The sequence below is a fragment of the Coprinopsis cinerea genome (assembly GCF_000182895.1).
Source record: "Coprinopsis cinerea okayama7#130 chromosome 4 map unlocalized cont3.4, whole genome shotgun sequence".
In the NCBI taxonomy this organism is placed as follows: Eukaryota; Fungi; Basidiomycota; class Agaricomycetes; order Agaricales; family Psathyrellaceae; genus Coprinopsis; species Coprinopsis cinerea.
In genome coordinates, this window is record NW_003307541.1 from 1,446,790 (window position 1) to 1,459,952 (window position 13,163).

Here is a 13,163-nt window from a genome sequence, read left to right on the forward strand (position 1 = left end):
CAGTGACCACCAACTTCCTGTCTCAAGCAATCTCAATCTCAGGGCTTGGATCGACGCGCTGACTGTTACCTGGAAGCCGTACAACAACTGCAAAGTGAGGAATCTGGCGGCATATCGACAAGAACGCGACCTTGAGCCTCAGTCAAAACGTCACCGACGATGTCAGCGCACAAACGCAAACTTTCCGACCTATCTGAAGGAGGAAATGGCGCTCAAGGCGATAATACAGACAGACCCTCACAGAAGGCGCGACTAGAATCTAAAAACGACGCGTCTTCTTCGCCCCAGCATCCGGATCCACCCAAACACCTGCCCTATCCACCCACGGGTACCAACCAACGCGTCAAACCGACCCCCTTCCAGCTTCCAACCCAGATAACGACCTTTTCGTACGACGGGAACCACGTTCAAGAATTCAACGATTCTGCTCTACGGTACTATGTTGACCCGCCGCCTTCTGCGAGACTGGACTATGGATATGACCGTTGGATAAAGAAGCCGGACGATAGAGGCCGGTTGGATCCACTTTTGAAGGCTCTTAACCGGCTCAAGAAAGACCAGGCGAAGGCTGGGCTGGTTCCTGATAACGGTGTTGTCTGTTGGAGGGGTATTATGACCAAGTATGTCCCTTCTTTCCTTTCGAAGGCTGGCTAACGTCGAACGAGGATATTGACGGCGCCATATGAAGACCGGGATGGGTGGGACTTGAATGTCATGTTTGTCAATGGGGTTCTTTACTTCGAAGAGCATCTTACTGAGAAGAAACTACAAGAAAAGTATGTGTTCTCTTCCTTTGCTTAGGAAGGATGGTTTGCTGTTTGACGTGACCATTTATTTGTATTGACTTCTCCATCATAGAAACAACATGCAACCGAGGCAGCGTCTTCAGACCTACTATGGGTATGCCTTCGAATCATACTGCACTTCTGAGACCCCCACTCGCCATTCCGCGCGTTCAAACCCCGGCGAGCCACCTGGCTGGGGAGGCGATGTGAATACAAATGTCCAATGGTGCAGCGTCGTTCGGACGAAGCTCGGCGACTCACGGATTGTCATCGGTGGCGAAGTGGATTGTGTACGAGGTAGCTAGTTTACTCTTCCTCGTTTTCGATAAAGCTAACCGAGTCTAGGTAAATACACGGGACGAACGGACACATTTGTAGAGCTGAAAACCTCTATGACCATTCGGGGTGCCCAAGACGAGGCGCGATTCGAAAAGTATGGTGTCATACCCCCGAAACTCTGCCCAACATACTGACCATTGCCCTTTAGGAAACTTCTAAAGTTCTACTTTCAGTCTTTTCTTCTTGGCGTACCTGTGGGTTTCCATCCTTATCGCGGATCGCGTTCCCGCTAAGTTTCCGGTATTCCGTCCCTATAGGAAATTGTGGTCGGATTTCGGACCCCATCCGGGGTCGTGACCACGACCCAAAGCTTCAAAACCATTGAAATTCCTCGTCTTGTACGGGGGAAGCCTGGGGCCTGGGATCCACTTGTGTGCCTGGACTGGGGAAACACTTTCCTTAAATTCCTTAAGGGCATCGTTAGCGACTCAGCCACTGCTCAGGCTGGTAAAGACGCAAAGAGCCGGGTGTGGCGAGTGACATTCGTTCCTGGGACCGGTGTTAATCTACGCGTATTGGGCGAGTCAGAGGTCGAGGAGGTTGTCAATGGGGAAGACCGTATTGGGTTTCTGCCGGGATGGTACTGGAAGGAATTGTGTGCGACCCAGGCATCGGCGGCGTCTCCGATGTCAAGGGCAGACCACCAGACCAATACGTCACCGGCCGTTCCCAATACGATTTCGGGATGGCAAGTCTAGTTCTGATAACACCGGCTCATGCGACTCTATCAAGAAGAAAGAAGATTCGAGAGCATGTGGCGAGCGGGACCAGAGCGAAGGCTTTCGAATCCTATGGGCATCCGGCAAGCCCCATCACACTCGCCGTGCCGGGACCTCATCCACACCACACCTGGCATCGTATCCTCACCCGTTGCCCAACGCTGGCTCTTTCTTTCGGGCTTCTCGAACCAATGAAACCGGGGTTACATTTGCCTACAATACAGCACGTCTGGACGCGACGGGCGCGGTTTTGATACTATTATCAATCAACACCGAATCACAGCAGTGACTTGATGGTAGTATGAGCGTCTAATGATACCCAAGGTGTTGCGCCGGTTCCCCTTCAATAGTCATATGGTACGCCTTCATTGATCAAGTAATGGATACTACTTTACGTCTGCTTGACCCGACGCAAATAGCTTGCATATTTCCTGTCCATTCCCAACGAGTCATCCGCGGTTCTTGGACCCGCAGCGATCAGGCGCGTCCTGGAGCGTGTCTTCATTTCATCGGCTCGTGTATAGCAATTACCCACACAACCGCATCATGGGTGCACGCTGCTGTATGACTACGGTCGTGACCGCGTTGCAGGACACGCAGAGCCACGCAAGAGGCGTCCGGACGGGCCAATCTCCACTCAAACCCGAGAATAGACCATTTCCGCCGAGAAATCGCGAAGGTCATGCCCAGGAAATGCCCAGATGGGCGGATTACTCGGAATTGTATGACAAGAACGAGTTGTCTGAAATGTCAGTGTGTTATTGTGATTTACATCTTGGTTGGGCAGTCTGACTGAGGCTGACTGAGGTCATCATACTCGGTCATCTGATACACAGCTTCTTCCTGATTGGGAACAGGGCTGGGTGGGTACAAAATCGGCGAAATCTGAATCCATGGCCATAGAAACTGGGAGGGCGTGTATTATAATGAAAAGAGAGTGTATTAGAGGGCTGTAGAGACAATATGAGAGGAACAAGGGAAAGAAAGACAAGTGTTTGAGAGATAAAAATTGAGCCTCCGCAGTGGCAGATGGCCGGCAAGGAGTTTTAAAGCCGAAACCCCGGCGGAAAATGCCGTAGTCGCGTCGCGCTCCCAGAGCAACCCTCAGCTGAATTCTCTCTCACACTGACAGTCCTATTTGCTCTCTTCCTCAACACGCTCCACGACGTTCTCCTCGTCCCTCACGCTCCCGCCTTCGTCGGGCAATTCACCGTCCTCATCGTTGCCAGTAGGCACCAGCCACGCGTAAATGGCGACTCCAACTTCTTCCGCAACGTCGCCCTCACCGCCAATGGCTTATCTCTCGCACACACCACCGACCCCTCAACCCATGATCATGTCGACCACCTCAGACATTCTCGACAGAGAGCAGAGGCAAAAGGCAATCCAGAAGTTCCTTGCCAGGGCTGAACTATCAGGGGTACGTTGTTGGTTCCACCTCCCAGACGCGTCGTCGTCGTCGGCGACAGTCCAAGACATGATGGCCTCGTTCCCGCAACACCGCGGTTGCCTCGCGTGAAGGCTACGTACTACCTCTAGTCTTCCAAGTTCCGCCAAGGGCCTCATTACTCTCCTTAATATCTTCTGAAACTATGGATCCAGTCGCTAATAAAATTTCACAGGTGACTCGCGCACTCCGGGCGCGTCTATCGTATGCATCGTACAAGGCTACCCACAATATTCCCCACGTACCCCTTCGTGATCTCGAAGCACAATCCAGTCAAAACCAGGCTGCCTCCTTCAACCGCACCATCGCCGCGAAGCGGAAGGCGTCAGGCCCTCCCCAGTACTATTATGCTCCCAGTACACCAGGTCCAAGCTCTGGTTCACCAGCGACGGGCAATGCGCGGAAGGGTGCACCGGGAGCCATGCTCCCCCCGTCGTCTGTCAACTCTCCTCGGTCCCACTACCCCTCAATCAATGGTCAGCCTGCCTCCGCGGCTCACGGCGAAATGGCTTCTAGTTCGAGACACCCCTCTAGCACTGCACCAAACCTGTACACTTCCATATTGGCACCTCCGCCCGCCAAGCAAGCGCGAACCATTCACAATGCTAACGATCCTCCTGTACCAGCGCCAACGCGTCCGGCCCCATCGCCACGACCACGACTTCATAAATCTCCGAGAACCGAAGTGGGCCGTTCGCATGTCAAGTCTCGGCACTCGGACAAGTCCTCCAAATCGACCTCTTCGCCAGACCACCGTAGAGCCAAACGGGCTTCTGCCGATAAAGGCAAACGAAAGCAAGCAAGCGTTCGCGTTGACGCTGACGGGGATGTCGATATGAAGGCTGCAGCCACATTGACCTCCTTGCTGCTCCATAGCAGACCATCAATTGGGAGTGCATCATCACCGCGCTCGAGCATTGATGGTTCCGAAACAGGCTCGACGTTGTCCTATTCCCACTTTGCTCAGAGTTCGGCGAGAACGACGACGGGTTCCATTGGCGCGCCTTCCTCAATCCCTGGGCCTTCCACTCCTTCCACCGATGCTCCCTTACGTCACCGTACCCCTCCCCCATCCTCTGCCCCTGTCCAAGACCAAATCACCCCTCACGCAGCCCATTCAGACAAGGAAGCCGCCGACTTGATGCTATTCTTGGCCACCTCCCCTTCGCCGGCGCGTCCGTCCAAGGGCAAAGACCACGCTGCGTTCCAAATACTCAGCGGTGAACCAACACGACCGAAGGGACGTGTACTATTCCAGTCAGGCTCCGCGTCGGAGCAGCCTTCCGGAGAATCTTCAGGTGCTCCCGCAGCAAGCTCGCTGCAGTTGCCATCAACTCTTGCTCGAAGTGGCGAAGGAAGCTTCGTGTCGAGCATATCAAGCATTGGCAGCGAGCTTGGTGGCAACCGAGACGCGCCTTCTCCACCCACGCGTGCAATCTCCACCACTCCAGGACCCCAACAACTTCTCCCACCGCCTCCCCTTTCGTCTCGAGCACCGTCGGCGCCATCCAGCCCCGGTATGGCTAAACAGTCTGTCCCCGGTGCGGGAAGCCCTAGGCCCAGCAGTCAAGCTCCATCGATCGACTTTAACATTCACGAGTTCATTAATGCCTCACCTTCTCCACGGAACGTAGTTGCGCAGGGGCACAAACCCAATCACAGCCTACGGGCCGATGTTGGGAGGAAGCTCTTCGAAGAAGAGCAAATGCGCTATGCTGCTCAAGGCATGACGGGTATGGGCAATCCTCACACAGTTGGTGGGTTTGCACCGCAGAATGTGGAAGCGAGGGGAGAGAGTCAACCGATCCCGCCACAGACGTGGAACGCTGGGATTAATATAGCGCAGACTTGAAATCGAAGTCCATGAATGGTTGAGACATGCATGCATTTATGGCCCCCTTTTTCTTCTCGCGTCGCTTCCTCTCTCAACGAGCCCAATGACGATTTCCATTCATGATCAAGCCTGACAGAACACGAAAACGACGAATCCACGCGACGACGATCATCAACTTCCAATCTTCATAGAGGCGGAAGCTGCAAGCACAGGAGTCCTGGACATTCGCATCATCATAATCTTAGCGATCCGGTTTCCGAACGTCTTGTTTATTGGCAACTTGCAGCGCGGGAAGGCCATTCGTCCATTCTTTTTTTTTGTTCAATCTCAATCTCCGGCATTCGCAAGACTTAACATTATTCGGCTGGCAGCTTTTCCCCTCAAGTTCGGCTCTCAAATCTCTTTCCATGCTAATTCTTTCCCTCGAATCAATCTCTCCGCCTTCTCTTCCTCTCGAAATCTCCCTTTCCTCTTCGTTTACCAGGTGTTTTATTAGTCCCCAACCGGATCGCAATCACATACCGCACGTTGTAACACCAGACAAAGTTCCTCTCTCTTCTCATAGCAGCAAATCAGTCTCCCTCTTTCCGTTCATCGTATTCAAGCTCTCGAACCCGAACCTGGCCGTATCACAAGCACCCGTCGGACTGCCTCCAACTGGACTGGATCGTGGATGGCTTCCGGCTGATATGATACTCTCCGTTGGTTGGTCCAACCGTATCTGGCGTCGGCATTGTCGTTTCACCGTGGCGCGCGAGATGGGGATCTAGGATCCTTGCCAGTCGGATTCATTCAATCGACGCCTGGGGCTCCGCTTCCTACGGATGGCTCGACTCTTTCCCTTTTCAATCGCAACAGTCTCAAGACACGAAGTTTTGTTTATTTATGCATCCCAAGGCAAACCGACAACGTTGGACGGTCGAGGACACTGGTGTATGAGTTACTTAGCTATCTCCCTCTCCCTCTCCTTTTCGTCTTTTTTTTTGTTTTTCTCCATCAAGGACATGGCAACATACTTTGTAACGTTTGGGTTATGTATTCATTCCCCTTTTTTCATGTGTTCATGCCTTACAAGTGTATTACCAAGTGTTTGTGTCTTGATAGTTTCCTTCCCTCTCTCTCTCTTCCACTCGGTCGATCTTTTCGTTCTACCCTTTTCATGCTTATCTTTTCACACAAAGTTATGTCGGGGTCCTGGCTCTCGTCCGATGTTGCGGGTGCTTCTTGCCTCCTGGCTTCCCCCTTCCATCTCTTGTTTCCTGTCGCTGTTCTATCACTGTGTAGTCTAGCTATCTTATTCTTTCCGTTATGTGTTTTGAATAGCATCGTGTAACTATCTCTTTCCAATCGAAGTTGGATTCAACTCCCTGATTACCCCTTGGTGGTCTAGATTGAGTTCAGTGAACTAGAAGGCATTTTTGAATTTGAATAATATTCTTCTCATTTCGTAACGCAATTCTGACGTGACTACGATGGGGCTTAGTGTATTCAATTCATCTTCTCCCCTCAGTACTAGAATCCTTCTCCTACATGTTCCTCAAGGTTCTCCTCCGGGATCTAGAGCTTCTGCTTGATGGCCTCATAAATCTTCGTCATCTCATCCTTTTCGAAAGTCTTGGCGGGCCAACCGATGACCAAACCTTCAGTGTCGGTCGCGGAAGGTTTGGGAATGACGTGGAAATGGACGTGAGGAACTTCCTGTTGGTGGAGAGAGTTTAGTGAGCATTAACGTTCATTCGGTGTGAGGAGTGGATATATGGGAAGGTGCTCCATGTCGGTGTTAACCGCAATTCAATAGACTCATGGTGCAAGATGTGGGGTAGAGGGGGTTCTGGGAAGGGAACGGAAGGGAGTGGGACTGTGCGAACCTGGTGCGCGATCTTGCCGTTGTTCTGGAGGATGTTGTAGTTCTCTACTCCCTGTGCGGTGGCGATCTTCTTTGCGATGGGGAGGATATCTGAGAGGTGCTCGTCTGGGAGCTCGTGGAGCTTCTCAGCGTGATCTAAGAGAAGGGTAAATACCATGAGTATATTGAATTACAGGTGTATTGTATCACGGGTGAGAGGGAAGTGTGTTCTCAACGCGTGGTGCACGATCACAAGTATGATTGGGGAGGGGTAAAGGTCTGGGTAAGGTTTGGTGTGAAGTTTGAACGTACATTTGGGAATCACGAGTGCGTGGCCTTTGGATAGAGGCCCGATGTCGAGGAATGAAAACCTTGTGGGTTGGTGCGTGCGTCAGTTGTTTGTGTCTTTGGATTGGACGTGGGATTGGCATTGAGACATACGAGAGCTCGGTTTCAATGAGCTTGTAGCTCGGGATTTCTCCTGTGTAGGATATAGGTGGTTAGGCTTTGGGTTATCATGTGGAGACGAAAGCATCTTTGTACGTACCCTTGATGATCTTGCAGAAGATGCAGCTAGCGAGGGACCTAGGAGATGTACAGGCCAGGTCAACTCCAGCGCTTGCATGACTGCGAAGGTTGGGGGGATTACCTGGCGGGAGCAGACATTTCGGTTCACGAGGCTACGTTTAGAGTTAGATAAGATTTCTTGGGTGATCGCTATCGTTGTGGTACTCACAAAGTCTAAACAACTGGCAATCGACGAGACCTGGTGGTTGGTGGTCAGAGCGGAAGCAACTGGAACGCACACGCGAAACGGGTATAGCAGCTCCTAACTCCGGGCCGGCATCTCGCCGGGGACAAAGGTGAGAAATAGCTTCCGCGTTTGGGGCGCTCTTGTCCTTTGAACCTGAACCGCGACGAGCGCGACTCCCTCGAAGGTGGTTGTGCCAGCTTGTGTCTCATGAACAACGACGGGTAACGCGTGTCTCGGTCTGATAGCTGTGTATCCTTGGGTGCTGGGCTCTAGAAAAGCGTGAGGCTTCTTTGTATGGCTTGTAAAGGGACTCTACTGCGATTGCGCGAGGCGGCATCCCAATGATCGTCACGGCGGAACTGGCGTCTGGACGAGGCTGAAAGGATTTGAAATGAGACTGTGATCGTGGATTCTCTCGTGCTTGCGTCTCTAACTCTCTCTCTCTCTCTTCCTGTCTCTGTGGTTCTCTCTCTTATACCGACCCACGGCCTGCGATACCTCCTCGTCTCCTTTTGCCTTTCTCTCGTCTCTTTCGCCTTGGTTACGACTGCTACGACCGTCCACAGAACGCTATTACCAGAAAATCGACAATTTGCTATTATGGACTCTAAGAACCCCGGAAAACTCTCTTCACTCGCTACTTCTCAGATACTTGTAGCTCTTTCTTCGTTTATCTCTTTTATGCTTTTGTAAGTGTCTGCCCTCTTCCGTGTTCAAAGCACTGGGATGTCCTGACAAGCTTGTTGTACCTAGGACTGTTACGACATTCTCTACACCATTTACGCCTTCGTTGTACTTCTTGCGCTCCTCTCAAGGAAAGGGTGTTAGATTTGGACTGTGGGGATGGTGTCTTGAAGGCGAGGATTTTTGTACGGATCCGCAGTACGTGTTTATCGTTCCCGCCTGCCAGTTTCAGGACTCACGGAGACGGCCCTGATAAATAGACTCGGGTACACTTGGGAGCCTGAAATTCCTAGCTCTGCCACCAAAGCACTCGTTCTCTTTCCGGCATGTGAGTTCATCGCTTCAGTTCTCCTTTCTTCGATCGACTGTTGACGTTGAAATTGAATGGCGATTTATAGCTTCAGCAATGCTATTTCTATTCATGATCTCCAACGTCTTCGTTCTCCGCGCTGGTCCTACGAGGGTGCATTCATACATCAACCGCGCACTCGCCGTTCTCTCTCTCGCCTCTTCGGCGTTTGCCTTCGTGTTTATGGTTGCTATTTTCGATATTGCCAAGCATCGATTTGAGAAGAAGGGGCTGGAAGCTACTCTGGGTCCTTTGGTGGGTTCATTCATCTCTAAAGAAGGGTGCAACGACTGACTGTACTTCCTTTTGGCATTTATTTGTGGGATGGAATGGTGTTACTTATGAATAGCCCGCACTTTCGCTGGTTGCATCGCTCCTTCTTGTTCTGACGGTCTTCCTCACCTTCCGACTCAGACCACAGGAGGGCGGGTTTGGGTTTGGGTCGTCGAAGGCGGTTTCGTTCCCTGGCGGGGATTCGTCAGACCCGGAAGCGCGGTTGACCCCGACTAAACCTCGTCGACAGTCGAGGCGGTTTAGTAGGAAGTTTTGATGAAGTTTCGGGGAAGTTGTGAAGAACTGGAAGGGGGTGTCGGAGGAGACGTTCCATTGCGACTACCTGTCGCTTTGATTATACCCCTTTTTATTAGGTCTCCTAGTATATCGATGCCTTGCCTCCAAGTAGATCTACCAATGTATTCGCCGTTCAGAATTCGTTCAGATTGGGTGTAGAGTAAACTTGGCCGTACGTCGAATATTTAATCAGTCACCAGCGCAACCAGAAGCAAGGCTCATCTATTCCTCGAAAGACGCTAGGCGGTGCCGGTGATTTGTAGCGGCGGTATGTGGATGTAGAGCGTCATGTTGCTTCCAAGTTGACAGTCGCTTGACAGACGCAAGCGTGACGTGCAAGTACCAAGTGGTACTTGAGGACTTGGACGTGATATTGTTCAGTAGAAGTACGTACGGATGGTCTATATCCCACAGAGGCTGTGGGGATGTGTGAATGCTACAGAGTCGAACATGAGAAACGAATCAGAGGTGAGAGGTGTATGTATTGTACAGTGCCGACGTGTTTTGGCGCTTCTTGTGTCTGTCATTTGTCCCTAATCAAGGTGTCTCTGGAAAGCGAGAGAAAGATAGAAAGTCGGAGGGAGAGACGACGTCATGACCGCCAAGGTCTCTTCCTCTCATCCTCAAAGTTGAACCATGCACTTGTCGGTGTCGTGGGTGACTTGACAAAGCTACTCGAGAATGAGAGCGGGGATTTGAGTATGCTGCTCGTTGGTGTTCCTGGCCTTTGAGCATTGAGGATGCTACTTGTGGGCGTCCCTGGGGACTGCAGCTGCGCCAGAGCTCTGCCAGTGGATGGTGATGGTCCGGGAGAGCTGCAGTTAGGTCTGCTCATGGACGGTGAGAGCGGGGACCTGGGCGAGCTCCCTGGCGGCGTGCTGGTACCGGAGGAAAGTTTTAACACGCTTCTTGGAGGTGTTCCGGGCAATTTGACCGCGGTACTGGTCGGCGTGTCGGGTGACTTGATCACTGCAGTCGCTGGAGACGAAGGAGACTTGCACCCCGTGCTGGACGGTGAGAAGGGTGTCTTGTACACGCTGCTCGTCGGTGTTTCCGGGGATTTGAACACGATGGTGGAGGAGGTTGATAGAGGCGATCTGAGCACGTCGCTGGTCGGTGTATCAGGGGAGTGAGGCGTTGCTCTTGGGAGATCGGGAGTAGAATACCCTGGACTTCCAAGTCGCTCCAAGTCTTCAGCAACCTGAGGACGATCGTATAGCCCGTGAGTAGGAGTAATCCCCGCCCTGGTATTAACCTCCATCCTCGGTCGATTTCCTAAGGATTTCAGGCTCTCTCTATCACATCCACCTTCCTTCTCCTTGAGCGAGGTCCTCCCATCGTAGATATCAACCGAGCCAAACGACGAACTCTGGCTTCCGCTCATGTCCACTCTGAACGTTGGCAACCCGCCCAGGATCGCGATACCGCCAATTCCATATCCAGCGTCCGCTCCTCCAAATGCGTATCCAGAGCCTCGATTAATATTGCCAGAGATGTGCTCGTTGTGTTCGATGGGGATGCTGTCGGGTGCGGTGTCCCATCCGAGTCCGACGCGGACGTTGATGAGCATGAAGGAGATTCCGGCCATGGCGGGGCAGCAGCTGAAGGTGAGGAGGCTGAGGAAGTTTTGGTGGTAGTAGTTGATGAGGACGAAGATGCTCCATGCGCTGGGGAGGGGGGTGAGAAGGTGGGAAGGCTGTGGGTCAGAGGATGCATAGTGAGTGCTTACCTCCACATTGCGGCGCTTTCGACGATAATGACGAGGACCGCCTGCAGGCCATAAGATTTGCGAAAAGTGGAAAGTGAGTACAGTGTGTATGTACCTTGAACTTCCGTTTATCGCCGAAGATCGTCCTCGACTGGATTTTGTGGATGAAGATCATCAGACCGGCTATGAAGTATACCTTGCATGAGCATCAGGTCTGCCTTTCTGCTGGACGAGCGAGTCTACCTGAACAGTACGCGTTCGTACTAGACACGGGGAGCCGAACAACGTCAACATGGAAAAATGGGCGGTAGGAGGAACGACAGGTCCATACCATATCGTTGCGACGCTGGCTACCTGGACCCAGGTAGATATGGCACTTGAGTGGATAGACACTTGCTCTTCCATGTTGTATTTGGCGAACCAGGCGCTTACTCGGAGGCCCAGGGCTGGACAGTCGGTGATCGGTAAGAGGTCGGCAGAATTGTCAATATAATGGTGAAAAGCGGTGGATTCGTTAGGAATTCAAGGTTGTAGGGTTTGGGATAGACTTACTGAGGAACATTATGCACGAGCAGAGAGGGAAGATGACGACCCATCGGTTCCGTGCTGAGACGATCCAGAGGCGCCATATCTAGGAGCAAGACTGGTAGTTAGGTATTCGATTCGAACGGCAGAGTGGGTACGACGGAGGGATGGAGGATGAGACGCACGAGCAGAGAATCCGTTAGAGCGACCGAGATGACCAGAAGAAAGGACTTGGCGGTGATCAAAGGGTGTGATCCATCGTTCAGAAAGTCCACTGGGGACGTCTTGGAGCTAATGAGAGAAATGGCGACGAGCATCCTGGCTGATGTGCACAACCAGTGCTAAAAAAACACGTTGCTCAATCTATAACCTTCACAGATACGATTAAGGGTTGGGTTATATTCACGTACTGCACCGATTAACAAGAGGAGTAACACGCTCCCTGAGACCATTGGCATCGCCAACGTTTCCAGCATCCACCTTGCCCGGTTGTGTTTCCGTGAGGAGAGGGGACGGTTGGGGGAGCGGTGAATTAAGAGGTATAGTGCAGTCAAGCACAGTACGAGGAAGATTCCGTCGAGGAAGCCTTCGATGACCCCTGTTAAAAAGGTGGTGGAGAGGGTGCGGTAGTCCCCTAGGTCTAGCCCGGGATAGGGGTCGTTGATGTCCATGTTCAACGCAGACATTGTCGTGAAAAAGGAATGGAATGGGACTGAAAAGGGTTTGAAAAGGAGAAAAAGAGGGGTAAGAGAAAGGGGAGGGAGAAGAAAGGAGGAAGGGACTGGTCTCCCAGGAGCTGGGAAGAGGGGGCTTGACAGTTCGTCGAGTGGGGTATACATATAGATATGCATGTGAGCTTCGGGTGGACCTTCAGTGCTTCCCCTGGGAGTCTAGGTGTGATCGTCAGGTCCAGTCAGAATATAGAACCAGCGAGATAGTGCTGTCAAAGGTATTGAGCTGGGATAGAGCTGGTTGCTGGGTGATAACGAGGAGCTTCTGTGTTCCTGCCAGGGGAGTTTGAGGACGTGCCGAGGGAGATTAGAATCAGTTGGGGAATTAATCAAAGATGTTGCGTCGGTGGGACGATGGAGTTGTGGTTGAAGGGGTCTGTGCCGATCATTGACGGTACTTACTCGGACAGCAACGTAGAATACAGACAAGCCGGCGGAGCGGCTGGTCGGTAAGACTCGACGGCGTAGTGCAAGGGGAAGGGAAAAACTGGTGGCCGTGCAAGCAAGCCGAAATATACTCAAGCAAGAGCCTGGAGATAAATCACCTGGTGGGTGGGAGCGGTCTACGGCAGAAGCAACTGAGGCATAAATATCCACAGCAAAGAAAAGACAAGCAGTGCATGGCTCACCCTCGAAGCACCCTCCCTATCAAGTTCACTCCCCACTCCAAAAAGCACGGTTGTCGTACTCTGACAATCTGTCAGGTCACCATGCGACCAAGGAGTCCCCATCACAGACTATTGGCAGGTCCCCTCCGTCGATTCTCCTCTGTGCCGTTCTATTTATGCTGCTGAAGTCGTGTTTTATATCACCTTGGATCGCCAGAGAGATTGAATATCATTGAATGCCAGTGTAGATCATAGCTTCGTGCG

General features: G+C 52.1%; 6 protein-coding genes across 6 annotated transcripts; 4 read left to right on the forward strand and 2 right to left on the reverse strand.

Annotated features, from left to right (window-relative positions):
• Nucleotides 1-159: 159 nt before the first annotated feature.
• CC1G_11179 (rai1) lies at nt 160-1,822 on the forward strand (the record flags this gene model as incomplete). Its single annotated transcript, XM_001838684.1, has 4 exons — nt 160-620; nt 666-776; nt 859-1,075; nt 1,382-1,822. 4 exons carry the CDS (start codon nt 160-162, stop codon nt 1,820-1,822), a joined length of 1,230 nt encoding a protein of 409 aa, XP_001838736.1.
• A 1,270-nt stretch (nt 1,823-3,092) lies between these two features.
• On the forward strand, nt 3,093-5,142 carry CC1G_11181 (hypothetical protein; the record flags this gene model as incomplete). The annotated part of the gene is made up of 2 exons (XM_001838686.2): nt 3,093-3,263; nt 3,466-5,142. The coding sequence occupies 2 exons, from the start codon at nt 3,093-3,095 to the stop codon at nt 5,140-5,142; spliced, it is 1,848 nt and encodes a 615-aa protein (XP_001838738.2).
• A 1,446-nt stretch (nt 5,143-6,588) lies between these two features.
• On the reverse strand, nt 6,589-7,722 carry CC1G_11182 (hypothetical protein). Its single transcript, XM_001838687.2, has 7 exons — nt 7,707-7,722; nt 7,620-7,650; nt 7,518-7,555; nt 7,412-7,451; nt 7,283-7,341; nt 6,993-7,126; nt 6,589-6,822 (listed from the first exon to the last, which is right to left on the reverse strand). Exons 2-7 carry the CDS (start codon nt 7,634-7,636, stop codon nt 6,682-6,684), a joined length of 429 nt encoding a protein of 142 aa, XP_001838739.1. The 5' UTR covers nt 7,637-7,650; nt 7,707-7,722; the 3' UTR covers nt 6,589-6,681.
• Nucleotides 7,723-8,814: 1,092 nt separating this feature from the next.
• CC1G_11183 (hypothetical protein) lies at nt 8,815-9,307 on the forward strand (the record flags this gene model as incomplete). The annotated part of the gene is made up of 2 exons (XM_001838688.2): nt 8,815-9,012; nt 9,179-9,307. 2 exons carry the CDS (start codon nt 8,815-8,817, stop codon nt 9,305-9,307), a joined length of 327 nt encoding a protein of 108 aa, XP_001838740.2.
• A 612-nt stretch (nt 9,308-9,919) lies between these two features.
• CC1G_11184 (hypothetical protein) lies at nt 9,920-12,246 on the reverse strand (the record flags this gene model as incomplete). Its single annotated transcript, XM_001838689.2, has 7 exons — nt 9,920-10,994; nt 11,057-11,097; nt 11,151-11,231; nt 11,300-11,481; nt 11,588-11,666; nt 11,746-11,901; nt 11,971-12,246. The coding sequence occupies 7 exons, from the start codon at nt 12,244-12,246 to the stop codon at nt 9,920-9,922; spliced, it is 1,890 nt and encodes a 629-aa protein (XP_001838741.2).
• Nucleotides 12,247-12,645: 399 nt separating this feature from the next.
• CC1G_14374 (hypothetical protein) lies at nt 12,646-12,880 on the forward strand (the record flags this gene model as incomplete). Its single annotated transcript, XM_002911331.1, has 2 exons — nt 12,646-12,685; nt 12,717-12,880. The coding sequence occupies 2 exons, from the start codon at nt 12,646-12,648 to the stop codon at nt 12,878-12,880; spliced, it is 204 nt and encodes a 67-aa protein (XP_002911377.1).
• Nucleotides 12,881-13,163: the final 283 nt, after the last annotated feature.

Excerpts from the sequence above, each read along its gene's own strand:
- CC1G_11182 (XM_001838687.2), bottom strand. Across the intron at positions 7,127-7,282 it reads CGCACTCGTGATTCCCAAAT|ATCACGCTGAGAAGCTCCAC; the intron begins GTACGTTCAAAC and ends CCCTTCTCTTAG. Across the intron at positions 6,823-6,992 it reads ACGGCAAGATCGCGCACCAG|GAAGTTCCTCACGTCCATTT; the intron begins GTTCGCACAGTC and ends CTCCACCAACAG.